This window comes from Mus caroli, chromosome 4 (assembly GCF_900094665.2).
Source record: "Mus caroli chromosome 4, CAROLI_EIJ_v1.1, whole genome shotgun sequence".
NCBI classification, from domain to species: Eukaryota; Metazoa; Chordata; class Mammalia; order Rodentia; family Muridae; genus Mus; species Mus caroli.
In genome coordinates this window covers 126,348,894-126,364,747 of record NC_034573.1, presented here as the reverse complement: position 1 = coordinate 126,364,747, position 15,854 = coordinate 126,348,894, and the positions used below count along the sequence as shown (strand labels likewise).

The 15,854-nt window shown below is 51.8% G+C and overlaps 1 protein-coding gene across 4 annotated transcripts in view; it reads left to right on the top strand.

Moving 5' to 3' along the window:
• The window catches only part of Ephb2 (EPH receptor B2), a 188,436-nt gene that overhangs the window by 157,267 nt on the left and 15,315 nt on the right, over positions 1–15,854 (top strand). The window contains exons 6-9 of one of the 4 annotated variants that reach the window (XM_029476643.1): positions 509–633; positions 9,147–9,309; positions 11,404–11,512; positions 12,253–12,320. In XM_029476643.1, the coding sequence (XP_029332503.1) occupies positions 509–633; positions 9,147–9,309; positions 11,404–11,512; positions 12,253–12,320 (465 nt within the window). Of the gene's footprint in view, positions 1–508; positions 634–9,143; positions 9,310–11,403; positions 11,513–12,252; positions 12,321–15,854 lie in introns of all 4 variants that reach the window. The other 3 variants (XM_021159263.2, XM_021159261.2, XM_021159264.1) reach the window with 3 other exon arrangements.

Here is a 15,854-nt window from a genome sequence, read left to right as displayed (position 1 = left end):
CACTAGACAGAAATGAGCCCACTTTCTTCCATGAGTCTGTATGGCCCTGAACGGCCAGGTGGCGCAGCTTCTCCCTGGAGGGATGCTGGCATTCCCAAAATTATTTCCCAGTCTTCACACACACACACACACACACACACACACACACCTTCCATAGCATCAAGCAGGGATGTGGAAGCTGAGGCTCCCAGTGGTGAAAGACCCCATCCAGGCCACAGGTCAGCGAGCCGTGCGGGGATGAACAGACCGGTCGGGTCAACATGTAAGACATAGCATCAGCGTGTTTCCTGTACCTCATCTAGTTCCACCACACTGTCACAAGCCCCCCAGAGAAGCCCCAGCCCCCACCATGGTCTGGAATTCCCTATTGGTCCTTTCTCTGGTCCCTGACCCCCCACCAACCTGCTTTCTGACCCTGTCCTCACAGGCCCCATGGCTCTTGCGCTTCTAAAATAAGTTGCTCTTCCTCATGCCTGCTTTGACCCCTGACCTCTGACCTCTCTTGCAGCACCGTCGGCCGTGTCCATCATGCACCAGGTGAGCCGCACTGTGGACAGCATCACCCTGTCGTGGTCCCAGCCAGACCAGCCCAACGGTGTGATCCTGGACTATGAGCTGCAGTACTATGAGAAGGTAGCCGTGTGCCCACTGGCTCTGCCTCCCCAAACGCCCCTCTCCCAGTCTAGGCCTGGTGTGTACTCTCCTGCCAGCCTCAGGCTCAGCCTGCAGGACTCTCCGTTGGCTCTCCTGCCCCTGCTGTGAGATCTTAGGCAGGTGCCTTGCCCTCTCATTGTTCTGGTCCAGGGGACCAGCAGTCTATCTGAATGATATGCCACCTTCATTCAGACCTATGACTGCTGAGACCTCTTCAGTCTTGACCTCCAGAGGCCTGAGTTTGAGATAAACTGTTTTTCAAAACAAAACAACAAAACTGGTCTTCACCGGTCGAAAGCATCTATCTACACCCTATGCGGGGTGGACCCCTAGAAGGGCCAGAGCTCTGGGAAAGATGGACTTCTGATCAAACTAAGGTGTCAATGACTAACAGGAAACCCACAGTTGAGGGGATCCCACAATGAGTTGACAGTGAACAGAAGGGCTCTTCCTATAGGCTGAGGGTAGAAAGCTAGACCTAAGGCCCTCTGAGTCTACCATGGCTTTGTCTCCACCCAGGCACCTTGGACTGCATAGACGGATTTCTCTCTGATCTTTTAGAGCAGACTCCACTCCTCTTTGAGGGACCTGTGGCTGGAAGCCACGCGTGTGGCAGAACCCATTTGCGTCCTCAGGCAGTCAAACTTTGCCCTGGGGGACTCCATCTCCACCTGGGTGGATGGCAGAGGAGACTGCCATTCCATGAGGAGGAGGAAGGGGCAGACACCAGCACCAAGCATGTCCCTGGTCCCCTGCAGAGGTGAATATGTGGGCTTCCCTGCTCTCCTGCCTGTCTCCTACAGGCTGGGCTAGTATTTCAGGACAGTGCCACATGGGACCAGAGACCGTGAGCGCCAGCCACATAGCACAGGCCTCCAGGAACCACATAGCAGTTGGCCTCCCGTAGGGATAAACACCAGAGGCCCTGTAACCTGGTATCTAGACCTAGAATTCCTCTTCCTTCTACCCATAGAGACCACAAGGACCCCAGAGAAAGGTGCCCTAGGGCTTCTGTTCAGACTAAGCTGCTGGTAAATGGTTGATAGGGAGCCCTTTGTTGGGGGTGAGCTCACAGTGAGCAAGGAAATGATGGGAGGGGTGTCATGCTGTTGGGGCTCAGGGACTGTGGCAGCTAGGCCTGCGGAAGCCCACTCTCTGAGACCCCTGCCTAGTCCCCATCAGCCTCTGGGTTAGCAGAGATCTGTTTGTCACCTATTAACCCTGCCTCATTCATGTGCTCCTCCTGATCATGCCCCCCCCCCCATATCCCAGTGTCCTGTGTTGCTGTCAGGAGCCACCTCTCTCTCTGGTCATCACCTTCTCCCCAGAGCTCTAAGCTGAAGCCTAGAGATACCCAGTAGATGAGTTGAGTGAAAGAATGAAGGACCCCCCTAACCCCACATCACTGCAGTGCCCAGCTATCTTAATCAGCTGTCTCCCCTCAGAGAAGCCTGCACCCCCGCCCCAACTCCTACCCCAGCCCCAGCTTTTGACTTCTCCATCACATTCTTCCCTCCCTGGTCTCTTATCCCTGCCTATCAGCATCTTCAGGGTACCAGGAAACACCATCACTGCTACCAGCCTTGAGCATCTTCCCACAGCCTCTGCCTCTTCTCTGGAAAGCCCACATGCTGGCAGCAGGGGGCCTGATCTCCCTAGGGTGCGAATGATGAATGAGAGCATTGTGTGGATGGAGCAGAGAGTGAGGGATGGAGCTCATGAATGAAACAAAAACCAGAGGCAGGCTGGCCACTTGGGCCAGTCACTTCCTGCCCCTCACCACCCCAGCCAGCCCCAGTTCCTACTTTAGTATTTCGCCATGAATGTCTTGACCTTCTCTGAGAAGCTTTCCCATCCTGCCAAGACCAGGGCCAATGCTGAATCCTCTCTTGGCCCTCTGCTGATAGCTCTGAGCCACCGTGGGTGAGACATTAGCTCTGCCGTGTCCCGGGGCCTGGTATACAGTAGGCGTTCCATAAGTACTTGATGTGTTGAGGAGTGGCTACTGAGAGGCCTGAGTGTCTCTCTTGAAAAAATCTCACTGGGTCCTGAAGGACTTTGAAGGGGTTACCAGTCTGGGTAGCTGGACCAGGAAGCTTTGCCTTGCAGGGGCCAGTGTCTCGGCTCCCTCCAGCAAGGACAGCTTAACAGCTGATTTTAGAAAGAAAAAAATAAAAGAAGAAGAAGAAAGAAAGGGGGGAAAAACTAATTAAGAAGCCTTGTGATTAAATGAAACTGAAAGTATTTTTCCCCAAAGATTGGAGCGGAAATGAGGAATCCCTCTGTGGTCCTGACTGCGACCCATTTCCTAGCGCACCAGCCAGGCCTGGGAGCCTGGCAGAGGTGTTGGCTGGGGTGGCACTGCTCTGCTTTCTTTGGGACCAGGTGGCTCCACAGTAGCCAAGTGGCTACCTGGTCACTTCTCACAGTCTTCGATGTGTGCAGGGGACACACTATCACCACAATCGTCCTTGGAATGGTACCCCAGGCACTGACGGGAGGAGAAACTGAGGGACAGAGACCCATGTGGCCTGTCAGCACTCTGTGCCGAGAGTCAGAGGAAGGATCTACCCTCCATCTCCCTTTCTTACTCTCTCTGGTGCTCCTGCCTCCCGGCTTTCTCCCAAGGTTACTTCTGAGATGACCAGTAACATGTAGCCAGGTCCCTGTCAGTTAGCCCGTCTGCTCAGAGTCTGAGTGTACATGCCATCAAAGGACAGCCACTGGGTCATTTGACTTCCACTGTCACCAGCTGACGCTGGCTGCAGAGGACTTGGCCATCTGGGGGGCGGGTGTTGGGGGAAGGCTCAGACAGTAACAGCCATGTAAAATACTCTCCATAGAAGGGACAACGAAGGTCTCGGTGGTGGGAAGTACCTAAGCATGGCCTGTCGCCATGGCGCGGGTGAGGGGAGGCCTGTATCCGGGACATCTGAGCTGAGGTTTGAAAGCTGAGAGAAGTTTACAGAGGGGTGTGTGATGAAGGCAGCCATTCAGGCAGCAGGCACAGCGGGCTCAAAGGCCCTGGGGCAGAGCTGAGCAGCTGCGTTCGGAGAACAGAGAAATGATCTCAGATCTCAATAAGAACAACACGCGGGGGAGAGAGAGCACGCCACGGGGGAGCCGTTGGAAAGGGAGGCTGGCTGGGGTGTGTCCTGCCTTCCAGGCCTGGTGAGTCTGGATTTGATTTAGAGTCTGATAGAAGGTTCTGGAATGCTGGGATCTGACTCCAGTTGTGTTAAAGATCCATGCAGAATACTAGAAAGTAGACTGGAGGGGGAGGGGGGTGGCCAGGGACACATGGGACACGGAGTGAGAAATGACGGGTGCTTGAGTTGGGAGGTCGGCAGCAGAGGTGGTGAGAGATGACAGGGTGGACGTTTTTGATGCCCAGGGCCCCTGGGACGTGGCAGGATGACCCTGTGGATGGTGCTGGTTCCAGAGGCAGGGGATTTATAAGAGTAGCATAGCACTTGCTAAGCAGGATATCCTGGAGCAGATGCCAAGGGTCAGCGGAAGCAGAGGCCGCAGCCTGAGGTCATTGGGAACCCAAGGAGAGGGAGCCAGTAACTGGTCAGGGATCCAGGATCAACTTCTGTTCTGATGCCTCAGCCTTCCGGAGTCACCTGGGAAGGTCAGCCAGGTTGCAAGAGTGAGGTGTGTACCTGACAAGCCATGGCTGTCCCTGACTGGTATCTAGGATCTGCCTGCTACCCACAGTTCATCCCTCTCTGGGATGCTTCAGAACTTTCTAGAACAAACACTGGTCTGTTTCCATCAAAGGGCCACTCCCACCTTCCCTCCTCCTCTCTTGCTTCTCCAGAAAGGCCCTTTAGGAATGGTGGTGGCTCTCAGGTCTCCTTGGCTTGGCCTTTCCCCAGATCTACAGGGACCTGCTGCCTTCCCTGAGCCTGAACTGACAGTCATTGCCTGAGGCTGCTGGGTAAATGGCAGCGGGCTCACTGCAGACTGGCCGTTTCCATCCACCCAGTGTCCCTGGGGAGGTGGCCTCCTTCAGCAAAACCTCCCAGAGCTCATGGGTTCGTGTTCTCCACAGCTGGGAGCAGAGACACTGGACCATGCAGGCACCCTGACATCAATGTCAATGTCAGTACAACAGAAATGTCCAGTCAGCAGCTGAGAGAGGCAAGCATTTCAGACAGGGCACAAGGACTGGGGAGAGTGGGAACTGTGGAGTCCAACTGTGTTTGGAGTGGGCTCTGTCCAGAGAAGCCCGAGCCCGCACTCACTCACCTCAGCCGTCCCTCACCTATCTTGTGAACAATGGCAAAGGCTACTTACTCTCTAACAGAGCTGGTGATGGCAATGACCATGGGAGCTGGCGATTGTGGAGCCACTGTGCACAGTGACAGCATTTGCGTGCTGAAGTCCCTAGCCATTTTCAATGGAATCTTCCCGGATCACGCGGAGTGAGTGGCACTCACTGCTGGTAACCTTCCTTTGAAGATGGAAAGGTCAAGGCTTGCTAGTGCATGCCTGTAATCCCAGCACTCTGGAGGTAGAGGCAGAGCGATCTGGAGTTCAAGGTCACATTCCCACTTAGATAGCGAGGCCAGCCTGGAGATCTGTGAGTCTGTCAACAAAATTAAAAGGAAGGAAAGATAGAAGAAGGGAGGGAGGGAGGGAGGGAGGGAGGGAGGAAGGAAGGAGGGAGGGAGGGAAGGAGGGAGGGAAGGAGGGAGGGAGGGAGGGACAGAGGAAGGAAGGAAGGAAGGAAGGAAGGAAGGAAGGAAGGAAGGAAGGAAGGAAACAGGCAGGCAGACTGGGGCCTGATTCTGTCTCCTCCTACTGGCCCTGGTAGGTTTCCCTGCATTTCTCCTATTACCCAGCCAATGGTACTCCAGAGAAACAGCTAGAGCAATACAATCTCTCTAGCATCCCAGTGAGCCATGTGCTGCCTGATTGAATTCTAGAGCTGTGGCATTTATTGCTCTGTTTTCTGGAATGGCACACTGAGCCTCAAGAAAGGGAAAGGGGCCCATCCTGAGGACACACTGCAACTCCGTGGGAGAGAAACTCAGTATTTAAAACAGGGTCTGGTCCTATCTCCATCCTGCACCTGACTTTAGGGTAATGATCTACTTGGATTGGTTCCTCACTTCCCCAGGGCACCTGTGACACTAGGGTTTCCTCTCTTGTCCTCATATATAGAAACTCAAACCCCAAGCGTCCCAAGGTGGCACCAACCCAGAACGTGGATGCCAACCTTTGTGCTGGAGTAGATAGCATGTTGCACAGCGGCACCTACTGGTCAGTATTGGAATTGCACCCTAGATAGGCCTGTGTGTCACTAAGGAGCACCTATCTACTGAGATAAGTGTGTGGCCCTCACCCTCAGGAGACCTCCATACTCAGAGAAGATGGGTATGCACATTAGAACATTAGAAGAGGTTTTGTACCTACAGCTCCTGGCTGGCTGGGACATCCTAAAGGTCCCCATCAGAGTCACCATTTGAGCTGAGCCTTGAGATGGAGAAATAAAGGACACTTGTGACTTGGGGAGCCTGGCCAAGAGCCTGGTATCCAGGAAAGTGAGGGTGATATGATAGAACATAGTAGAAGGCATATATATATATATATGTGTGTGTATATATATATATATGTCTCAGTGATAGAGCACTCCCCTAGCATGCCTGAGGCCCTGAACCGCATCCACAGACATAAATAAAACATGGAACCCCAGATTAAATTTGAATGAAGAAAATGTTAATGTATGCCCCAAGTAGAGCATAGGTTATAGTTATTTTACAATGTCAGGACTGGAGAGACTGTTCATTTGACAAGGTGCTTGCTTGTAGTATAAGCAGGAGTTCCATCCCCGTGCCCATGTTAAAAAACAAACAAACAAACAACAACAAACTACACACAGCAAAGCACACATAAAATTCAGGCACTGGTGAAGGAGAAGGTGGATCCCTGTGGCTTGCGGGCTGGCAGGCCTAGCCTGATTGCTCAGGACAGTGAGAGACAGTTTCCAAAGAAGGAGAGGAGGGGACGGGAGGGGAGGAAAGGACAAAGTGAAGGACAACACTCTTGTTGACCTCTGACCTGCACACCCACAAATACATATAACTTTGTAAATATATTCATTGAGGCCATGGATGTAGTGAGTAGAGTGCCTGCCTGGTGTGCCAAAGCCCCTAGTTCCACCCCCAGCACCATGTAAGTTGGATAGAATAGTACATGTCTGTGATCCCAGAATATAGGAGGCAGAGGCAGGAGGATTATATGCTCGGGGTCATCCTTGGCTACATAGCCATCTCTGGCTGCGTGAAACTCTTATGTCAACCCCCCCCCCAAAAAAAAACTAGAATAAAATAGAAGCTGTGTGTTTATCTGAGCAGCCTGCTCTATGTGCCAGGGGGGACGTAGGAGGGGAGCCTGGCAGGTGTGGATCATGAGGGATCCTCGGTGGAGTCGGCTTCCACCGTGCTGGGCAAATTCCATGTTTTGAGGCCAGCCTGGTCTACAAAGTGAGTTCCAGGACAACCAGGACTATACAGAGAAACCGTGTCTGGAAAAAACAAAAAATAAAAACAAAACAAAACAAAACAAAAATCCATGTTTGATACGGGAAAATAAAACGCAACCCCCACTGACAGTCACGACGACACAATGTGAGGGGTGTGGCAGGCCTCCCTCTGGCATCTCAGGGGATGATGTTCTTGGAGCTCCAAGGAGGGGAAAACACACACAGCTGGGGAATCCAACAGGATCCCTGAAAGAGAGCAGAGGAAAAATAGCCTCCTGTCTGGCCGCCCTGCAGGAGCCATCCTGGCTCCCTGGCATGTGACATGACAGGAGAGGCTCCCAGGAGAGCACTGTCCTCTGCAACCTTGTATCCCAAGCTCTTCTTTACCCCCTGACCTTTCACCTGTTGCTCTTTGTGCAGGAAGACCCTTCTCTCTCCACCCCATGGCTCCTGCTTGTTCTTTAAGGTTTCAGTCCAGAGCCCTCTCCACCCCCACCCCCACCCCACCCCCACACACTATCCAGGGAGCGTTCTGACTTTACCTCGGATCCCAGTGAGGTCAGGTCTCTTCCTGAACATACTCTTACTTCCTCCCCTGCCTGGTGAGCACTTCATACCTAGCAATTTCCCACTTAGGCAGCCCTTATGATCCTGCTACGAGACACTGAGACGTTAAGGTCACGGTAACATCTGAAAGCAGGCTCACACCAATGCCTGGGATGATGTTACTCTCCCACTCTCAGGATGCACTTGGGGACTCTATGCGCCTGAGATGTAGACTTAATCTGCTTGTGTGGTTGGGAATCTTTCTACTGGAAAGGGGTCCAGAGCTGTGCATCAGCTTGCCCTTCTTTGTAAACTTGAATCCCCACAACTGTTCTAGCTGTTCTAGTAGGAGCTCTGAGGCTGGGGCTTACGTTTCAGTCTCCTACGGGACCCTAGTGCCCAGCCAAGGCTCAGTACAATAGGGAAGATGCTCAGGGAAGTCCTGTTAAGTGTCTGGCAGATGTCTATGTGTGCACCACTTGGGTCTAGCCCTGTCACATCTGCGGTCACACTGCTTAGCTGGATCTTTGTCCTGATGTCTTCTGGTTGCCTTGAGCAACACCCAGGGAGACAGAATAGTGAGTGGTCTGCATCTCTCTAAGACAAGAACATTGTGTGCCCAAAGTCCTGGGCACTAGAAGTGGCTCCACGTGGAGCCTAGTTCTGAGCCCCAAGGCAGCCACTAGCCAAGGTATGAACTTGAATGTCATTATCTGTGCCTAAAATGCAAAGCACCCTTGTAAAATTGGGCATGGTGGCACACACTCAGAACCCCTGCACTCAGGAGGCAAAAGCAGGAAGATCAGAAAGCCATTTTTTTTTTTTTTTTTTTTTTAACTACAGAGTAAGTTCAAAGCCATCCTGGGCCACATGAGATCCTGTCTCAAAACAAACAGACAAAAGAGGCCCAGGGCAGAGTCGTGTGCAGACAAGGATTGAGTGGTGAGATGAATCTCCAACCTGCTGTTTCAGGAACTTCGAGTCTACGTACAGCAGCCACTCAACACGTGTGTGCTAGTCAGCTCTTGCTGAGATAAAGCTGCGAAACAAGCAGTCTCACAAACACCCTGGCATACAACATAGATTTGTGTCTGTAAAGCAAACGGCCCTATTTCAGCTTAGAGTTGGGTCAAGGTCTTGTTCGGGGGGAACCTGGTTCTAGCCCCTGTCCTGGCAGATGGCGGAAGCATAGAAACCGAGCCAGATCATCAGGCACATGTAAAGTCTGCAGCATGCTTATTCTCATGCCTACTAGAATGTTCAAAGTCCAAAGCAGGCCACCTGTCCAGATCCAAGACAGAAAAAAAAAAAAAAAAAAAATGCCTGCTTCCATGGGAAGCGTTGTAGAGTCACTTGACACAGGCATGACTGGGTGAGCTGTCACCAGAGAGGATCTGCTGCAAAGAGCAGCAGAAGGGTAGCACCCTTTAACCCTCTTCTCTGTCCCCAGCAGGAGCTCAGTGAGTACAACGCCACGGCCATAAAAAGCCCCACCAACACAGTCACTGTACAGGGCCTCAAAGCCGGCGCCATCTATGTCTTCCAGGTGCGGGCACGCACCGTTGCAGGCTATGGGCGCTACAGTGGCAAGATGTACTTCCAAACCATGACAGAAGGTAAGCGGAGATCACCAAGCACCACCCTCACCAACCAGTGAGCCAATAAATGCACAAATTGCGTGCGGGGGGTGGGGGCGCAGTCCAACCAGTTGCCTGTGCCAACCAGAAAGCAGGCCACTTCCCTCCCCACCACCTTTGTACATGATACAAACTGCGCTGTAAGCCTTAGAGCCTCAGGATCTAAGGCCCACAAAGGTCCCCACTTCCATATTACCATCATTTCAGTGAGGCTGCTTCCTCTTCTAAAATACTTAGGAAGTCAGACCTAACTTGTAGATCCATACTTATCAAATCCTTTTCTTTCTGGGCTCTGTTTTTTTTGGTGTGTGTGTGTATCAAGCAAACAAAAAAGAAAAAGCGTTGTGCTTAACTGAGATAGTAAACATTGTACCCAATTACAACTCCGGCAAGTTGCAGTCAGACTGAGACTTCTGAAATCCTAGCTAAGCTGAACAAGAAGTGTTGGGATAAATTAGTAATGTCTGCCCTGGGCAAAGGAATGGGCCTCTGTGCTCTGTTTGCTTTCCAGGCTTGGAGTATATGGTCTCTGACTACCTTTTCTGCTTTAATAATCTTGAAGGACAGTAGATTATAAGGAGCTGTGTAACTTCTGAAACAAGGCAGATGAGAGTCCACTGCTGGCTTGGCCCTAACTGTCTAGCTGAAAACACGCTCCCTAGCTTCTGGTCCTGTCTTGTTTGTCCATAAAAGGGATGAAAATTACATTATTACCATCATCTACACCAAACATATATACTTCTAAGCTTAGGGCCCTACCTTAGAGTCCTCAAACCATTGAGGACGCATTATGTTTAGAATAGTGTCCTTTCCATGGACCTGTCACCAGCCAACCAAGTTCAGGGACATTTCCCAGACCTAAGGAGAGACCACTCACTGTAGGAAGTGTATTCCAGGGCTGTTGCAGAGGTCTCTGTGACCCTGGAAACAGTAACAACGGGAGTCTCGGCTGGCTGAGGGTTCACTGTGAGCCAAGTATTACCAGAGATTTACCCATAACTCTGGGGTAGTGTTATGCCCAGACTTCAGCGTCCCTTCTTAGCCCCTGACCATGGAGTATAGACTGCACGCTCAGTTGACTAAGCTTTCCAGAGGCTCTCAGGTTTAGGAATTTAGGGAAGACCCTCAACTCCTGTCCCACTGAGGCAGCCTTCCCTGTATGTGCACCTATGTTCCAATATTTGTCTCCTCTGCCCTTTCCTCACCAGCAGCTCCTCTTGCCTTTCTATGAGCACATCAGATGGGCGCTCAGGCCAGGGACTGGGCCCCATCCCAACTCCCCTTATTAACTCAACAAATCTGCACCAGGGCATGCTGTATACCTTGCCATGTGCAGGTTCTAAGAACCCAAGATGACCTCCTGCCTTGCCAAGCTCCTCTTCTTCCTACCACGGAGGAGGATGCTGATGTAGCTGGCCTCAGCCCAGCCAATGCCAAGTGCATCTGTGCACTGCCATTCACGTCCTGGCCTCAGGGCTGGCAGATGAGCTCACATGCTGGCTTTGACCTCTTCCTTCCTACACAGCCTCAGGCCCATTCTGACCTCCATAAGCTTGATTTCCCAAGCCCAAGAAGAGCCCACTGTAGGCAGTGCATCCCAGGGTTGTTGTGGAGGTCTCTGTGAGGCACACTGGAAACAGAAACAATGGCAGGCCAAGCTGGCTGATGTTTAGCCAAGTATTGTCAGAGATTTACCCACAATCCTATGGGATGAGATCTGTCAATTTCCCCATCTTGGAGATATTACTCAGTTGATAGACTGCTTACCTAGTACAGTTAGGATTTCTGCCCAGGAGCCTCCCTCCCCACCCCTAGCCATTCTTGCTTATCACCACATCAGCAAAGGAGTGCAGGGGTTCCTGTATCTACTTTTAAAATGAGGAGATGAGGGTTAAAGCCAACCATAGGCCTGTTCCTTCTCACATCTCACTTCCTGCTCAGCGTGAGGAAATTGCTGGGGTTAGAAACAGGAAGGGCGCCTAGGGGTCACCTCAGAGACCATCGGTGGAGGATGGAGGTAGGGTCAGGCCCCCCTGAACCAGGCTGCGATAACCATTGTCACTATCTCTGCAGCCGAGTACCAGACCAGCATCAAGGAAAAGCTACCCCTCATCGTTGGCTCCTCTGCCGCCGGCTTAGTCTTCCTCATTGCTGTGGTCGTCATTGCCATCGTATGTAACAGGTGGGTGGCGGCTTCTGGGCCTTGTCTTTAGCCATAGTTGGGAGCAGATGGGGGACTTTTTCACAGGCACTGGGGGCCCTGGAGGCGTTGCAGTAGTCCAGGATATCTCAGGTGCCCATCATCCATACATACAGTAGAAACGGGTGCTGTCCCGACAAGTGTGTGGGCAGGGTTGCCCAATGAGGCAGTGAGGGCCATCCCAGACCAAGAGGGCAGAGATGATGGCAGGGTGCTGAGAACTGTGGGGAGGCTGAAGGAATTCATTCCCTGTCTTCTGTACTAGCTAAAGCATGGAGGCTGAAAATAGGGGAGTAGCTTAGCCAGCAGGGGCGGGGCAGGGTGGGCGTGGCGAAGCAGAGACAGGAGATTGAGCCAATCCTTGATGGCTGTGGGACGTGATGCGAAGACCCCTCCTGCTTAAAGAAACCCCCACACTTACTTCCCAGCCAAGGACCAGAGGAAGCTCAGACGGACAGTGCCACCGAGGTTAGTGGAGTCAGACGCCACAACTAGAATCTGAGGACTTTGTTTCTTCCCTTTAAAGGGACTTGGCTACAGAAAGGACAGGGGACAGAATGAGCCTGGATTCGCGGAGGGCAAAAAGGGAAAGCCAAGTGGGGTAAGGCTAGGACTAGATTCTACCACCTCTAGCAAGGGAGTGGCCTCAAGGAGTTGCCCTCCTCTCCCTGTCACCTCCCTGGGTGCCTTCGGGTGGCTCCAGCCCTTTGCTCTTGTTCCAGAAGACGGGGGTTTGAGCGTGCCGACTCAGAGTACACGGACAAGCTACAGCACTACACCAGCGGACACAGTACGTACACACCCTAGCCATCCTGACACCCTGGGGCCCTTCTCTACCATCTCCATGGAGACCCTCCTCCAGCTGCTGGTGCTGCTGCGGCTGCGGGGCTCCCACTGCTGCTGCCACCACGACTGCCTCCTCCTCTTCCTCTTCCTCCTTGTCTTCTTCAAGATTTGTGTTTTTAAATGTGTGTGTGTGTGTGTGTGAAGGTTTGTGTGAGGGTATGTGCCATGGAGGGTTGTGGGGGGGGTGCGCTTACCTATGGACTCACAGAGGACATAAGATCCCTTGGAACTGGAGTTGCAGGTGTCTGTGGGATGTCTGTCTTGTTACATGGGTGCTGGGATCTGAACTCCAAGTCCTTATGGTGTATATACATCAAGTGCTCGTCATCACTGAGCCATCATCTCTCCTGCCCCTCCCTAAGGTCAGGTGGGTCCTGGGTGTGCCAGCTGCCTCTAACTTTTTAGCTTTCGCACCAGCTATTCTGTGTGTACTTCCTATGATGACCCTACCGTGCAACACCATGTACCCTGATAGCCCTTCCCTGACTCCATCCATCCTGGATCTTAGCCCTGCTCTGAGTCAGCACAGCTCTTCTTACCGGGGACATCGTCCTAACTGTTGTCTGGTCTCCCTGCAGATGTAGCAGGTAGTCTCCAGACCTGAAGTTGCCCCCCTCCCCAACACTAACAGGGCACCCAGCAGCACATAGTAGGTACCACACATATGTGTGGGCTATGTAAGGAGATGGACCCAGAGCTGGGGGGGGCGTGGATTTAAATTTGAGGTCCAAGTGAGGGTCTTATTGAGAGCATTCGTTTGAACAAAAACACAAAGGCTTTGCAAAGGAGAATGGGCTGCTCAGATTTCTCCAGGGAAGAACATTGCAGGCAGGAAAATAGGCAGTGTACAGGAGAAGTAAGCATGGCCGAGCCAGAGTCGGGTGGGAATGGGAGGTGGGAGTAATTCTTGTTGGCCATGTAGAACTTTGGCTTTTCCTTGGAGTGAGGTGGGAAGCCTCAGGACATTCTGAGCGGAGGACTAACTTGTTCTGTGTTATGGTCTTAACAAAGGCTTTTCTGGTATTGTGTGGAGAACAGAGAGAAGAAGCTGAAGCCAAGGAGGTGGCTCTTGGAGCCATCCAGGCCAGATACAGTGTTGGCTAGATCAGGTGGTAGGGGTATTGGTAGAAGTTTGTGTATGTGTGTGTGTGTGTGTGTGTGTGTGTGTGTGTGTGTATGAGAGAGAGAGAGAGAGAGAGAGAGAGAGAGAGAGAGAGAGAGTGTCTTGGTCTCATAGCTCAGACTGTTGTTGAGCTCACCATATAGTCAAAGATGAGTTTGAAGTTTTTTGGGAGTTTTGGTTTGGTTTTTGGTTTTTTGGAGACAGGGTTTCTCTGTGTAGGCCTGGCTGTCCTGGAACTCACTCTGTAGACCAGGCTGGCCTCAAACTCAGAGATCTGCCTGCCTCTGCCTCCCGAGTGCTGGGATTAAAGGCGTGTGCCACCACTGCCCAGCGAGTTTGAATTTATAATCCTCGTGCCTCCACTTCCCAAGGGTTTGGGTTTGCAGGCATGTGCTACCATACCCAAGCTATGTGGTGCTAGGGATTGAAGCCAGGACTTTGTTCATGCTAGACAAACACTCTCCCCACTGGAAAGAGGAAAGTTCCTGGGCTTAGCAACCACTTTGGACATAAATATAAAAATAAGCTGCTACAATCACTATCAAGACCAGGTGACAGCTGAACAGACGGTGGGAGCGGACATCCTAAGCATCACCGCAGTGGATGGATGGGTGACAGTGACGTCACGACCTCAGTGCTTCTTCCCACCACCATCTCGGTCATAGACACAGTCTGTGTGCTTAAGTGTCAAGAGTTGTTTAGGCTGGAGAGGTGGCTCAGAAGTTAAGAGCACTGTCTGCTCTCCCAGAGCACCCAAGTTTAATTTCCAGCACCCATCTGTAACTCCAGTCCTAGGGGACCCAACATCCCTTTTCTGACCTTCTTGGGCACCAGGCATATAAATGGCACATAAGCATACAAGCAGGCAGACCACTCCTAAGAAGATAAAAGGAACTGTCATCGTGAGCTGGGGAGACAGGTCAGGGGATAAAGTGTTTGCCTCTCAAGCTTGAGGTCCTGAGTTCAATTCCCAGTTCAGTTTCTCATGTGAAAAACACTGGCTTTCTCTCTTTGCTGTTCCTCTGCTAGGGCGGTGAATGCTGGGAGTCTCTGGGACTCCGTGCTCAGCCAGTGTAGCATGCTTAGCAAGCTCCATCCAGGTCAATGAAAAAAAACAAGGTGGATGGCCTTGGAGGTTGACCTTTGCCTTCCACTTGTGAGCACACACACATACTTAAGTGTCTACACACATAGTAGGTATAATATGAACCCACATGTACAGAAACAAAGCTGTCCTTCATGCTCAGTGCAGAGGTACCATTTAATCCTTGTAATAGTCCCAGTGTGAGTATGGAGTCTAGGACCCAGACTACACAGCAGGGCTGGGAAGGAGCTAGCCCTGCTACCACCACCCTGTGCTGCATCCCCCAACCCTGTGCTGCGTCCCCACCAAGGCAGACTTTAGGCAGCCTCTCCTGGGTTAATAGGAAGCATGGCACTTTGGAACCTGAGCCAATAACAAAGAAATGATGAGAGTTTGTTTGTTTGAGACAAAGGGGTGGTGTGTGTGTGTGTGTGTGTGTGTGTGTGTGTGTGTGTGTAATAGCCCTGGCTGTCCTGGACTCACTTTGTAGTCCAGACTGGCCCCAAACTCACAGAGATCTACCTGCCTCTGCTTCCTGAGTGCTGGGACTAAAGGTGTGTGCCGCCACACCCGGTGAGATTTCTTTTTAAAATCAACCCCAGAATTTGTTCAGAAGTCAATATCCTTTTCTCCTGAGCTCTTGTTCCCTGCCCTAAAAGCTCAGAGCCATGCAGGATACACCCAGGGATCCCATGTTCACCTCACAGACCTGTACAGCCAAAGAAAGGAGAAAGTCGAGAGCCAGAGCTATGTGTGGCTGGTCAGGATTACCAGCACAGATCTCCTTTCTCAGCCATGGCACATGCTAAGTGAAAACCAAGCTGGGGATGTCTGGATGCGGAGCCAAAGGGCCTGGCCTTCTCTCTCATCTCTGTTCTGGCACCGGCCAGCTGGTCACACTGGGGAAAACACTGGACCTCTCTGAGCTTGACATCCTTATAGAGACCATAGAAAGAGTGAGGGATCCTTGGGATGAATCAGTGGTTCCTAGCGTAGTAACAGTGTCCTTATAATGGTAACATTTCATGCAAGCCAAGTCATCTTTACAATAGTTATGTGTTGCTTTGTCCCCTCCCCCCAATACTCTGCTAAGTCCTTCCTAAAAGTTCTCCAGGGCTGTGGAAATGGCTCACTTGGTTAAAGAGCTTATAGTGAGACAAGAAAACCTGCTTTGATCTCCAGGACCTGTGTTTAAAAAAGAAAAAGACCGGGCTGGTGAGATGGCTCAGTTGGTAAGAGTACCCGACTGCTCTTCCGAAGGTCTGGAGTTC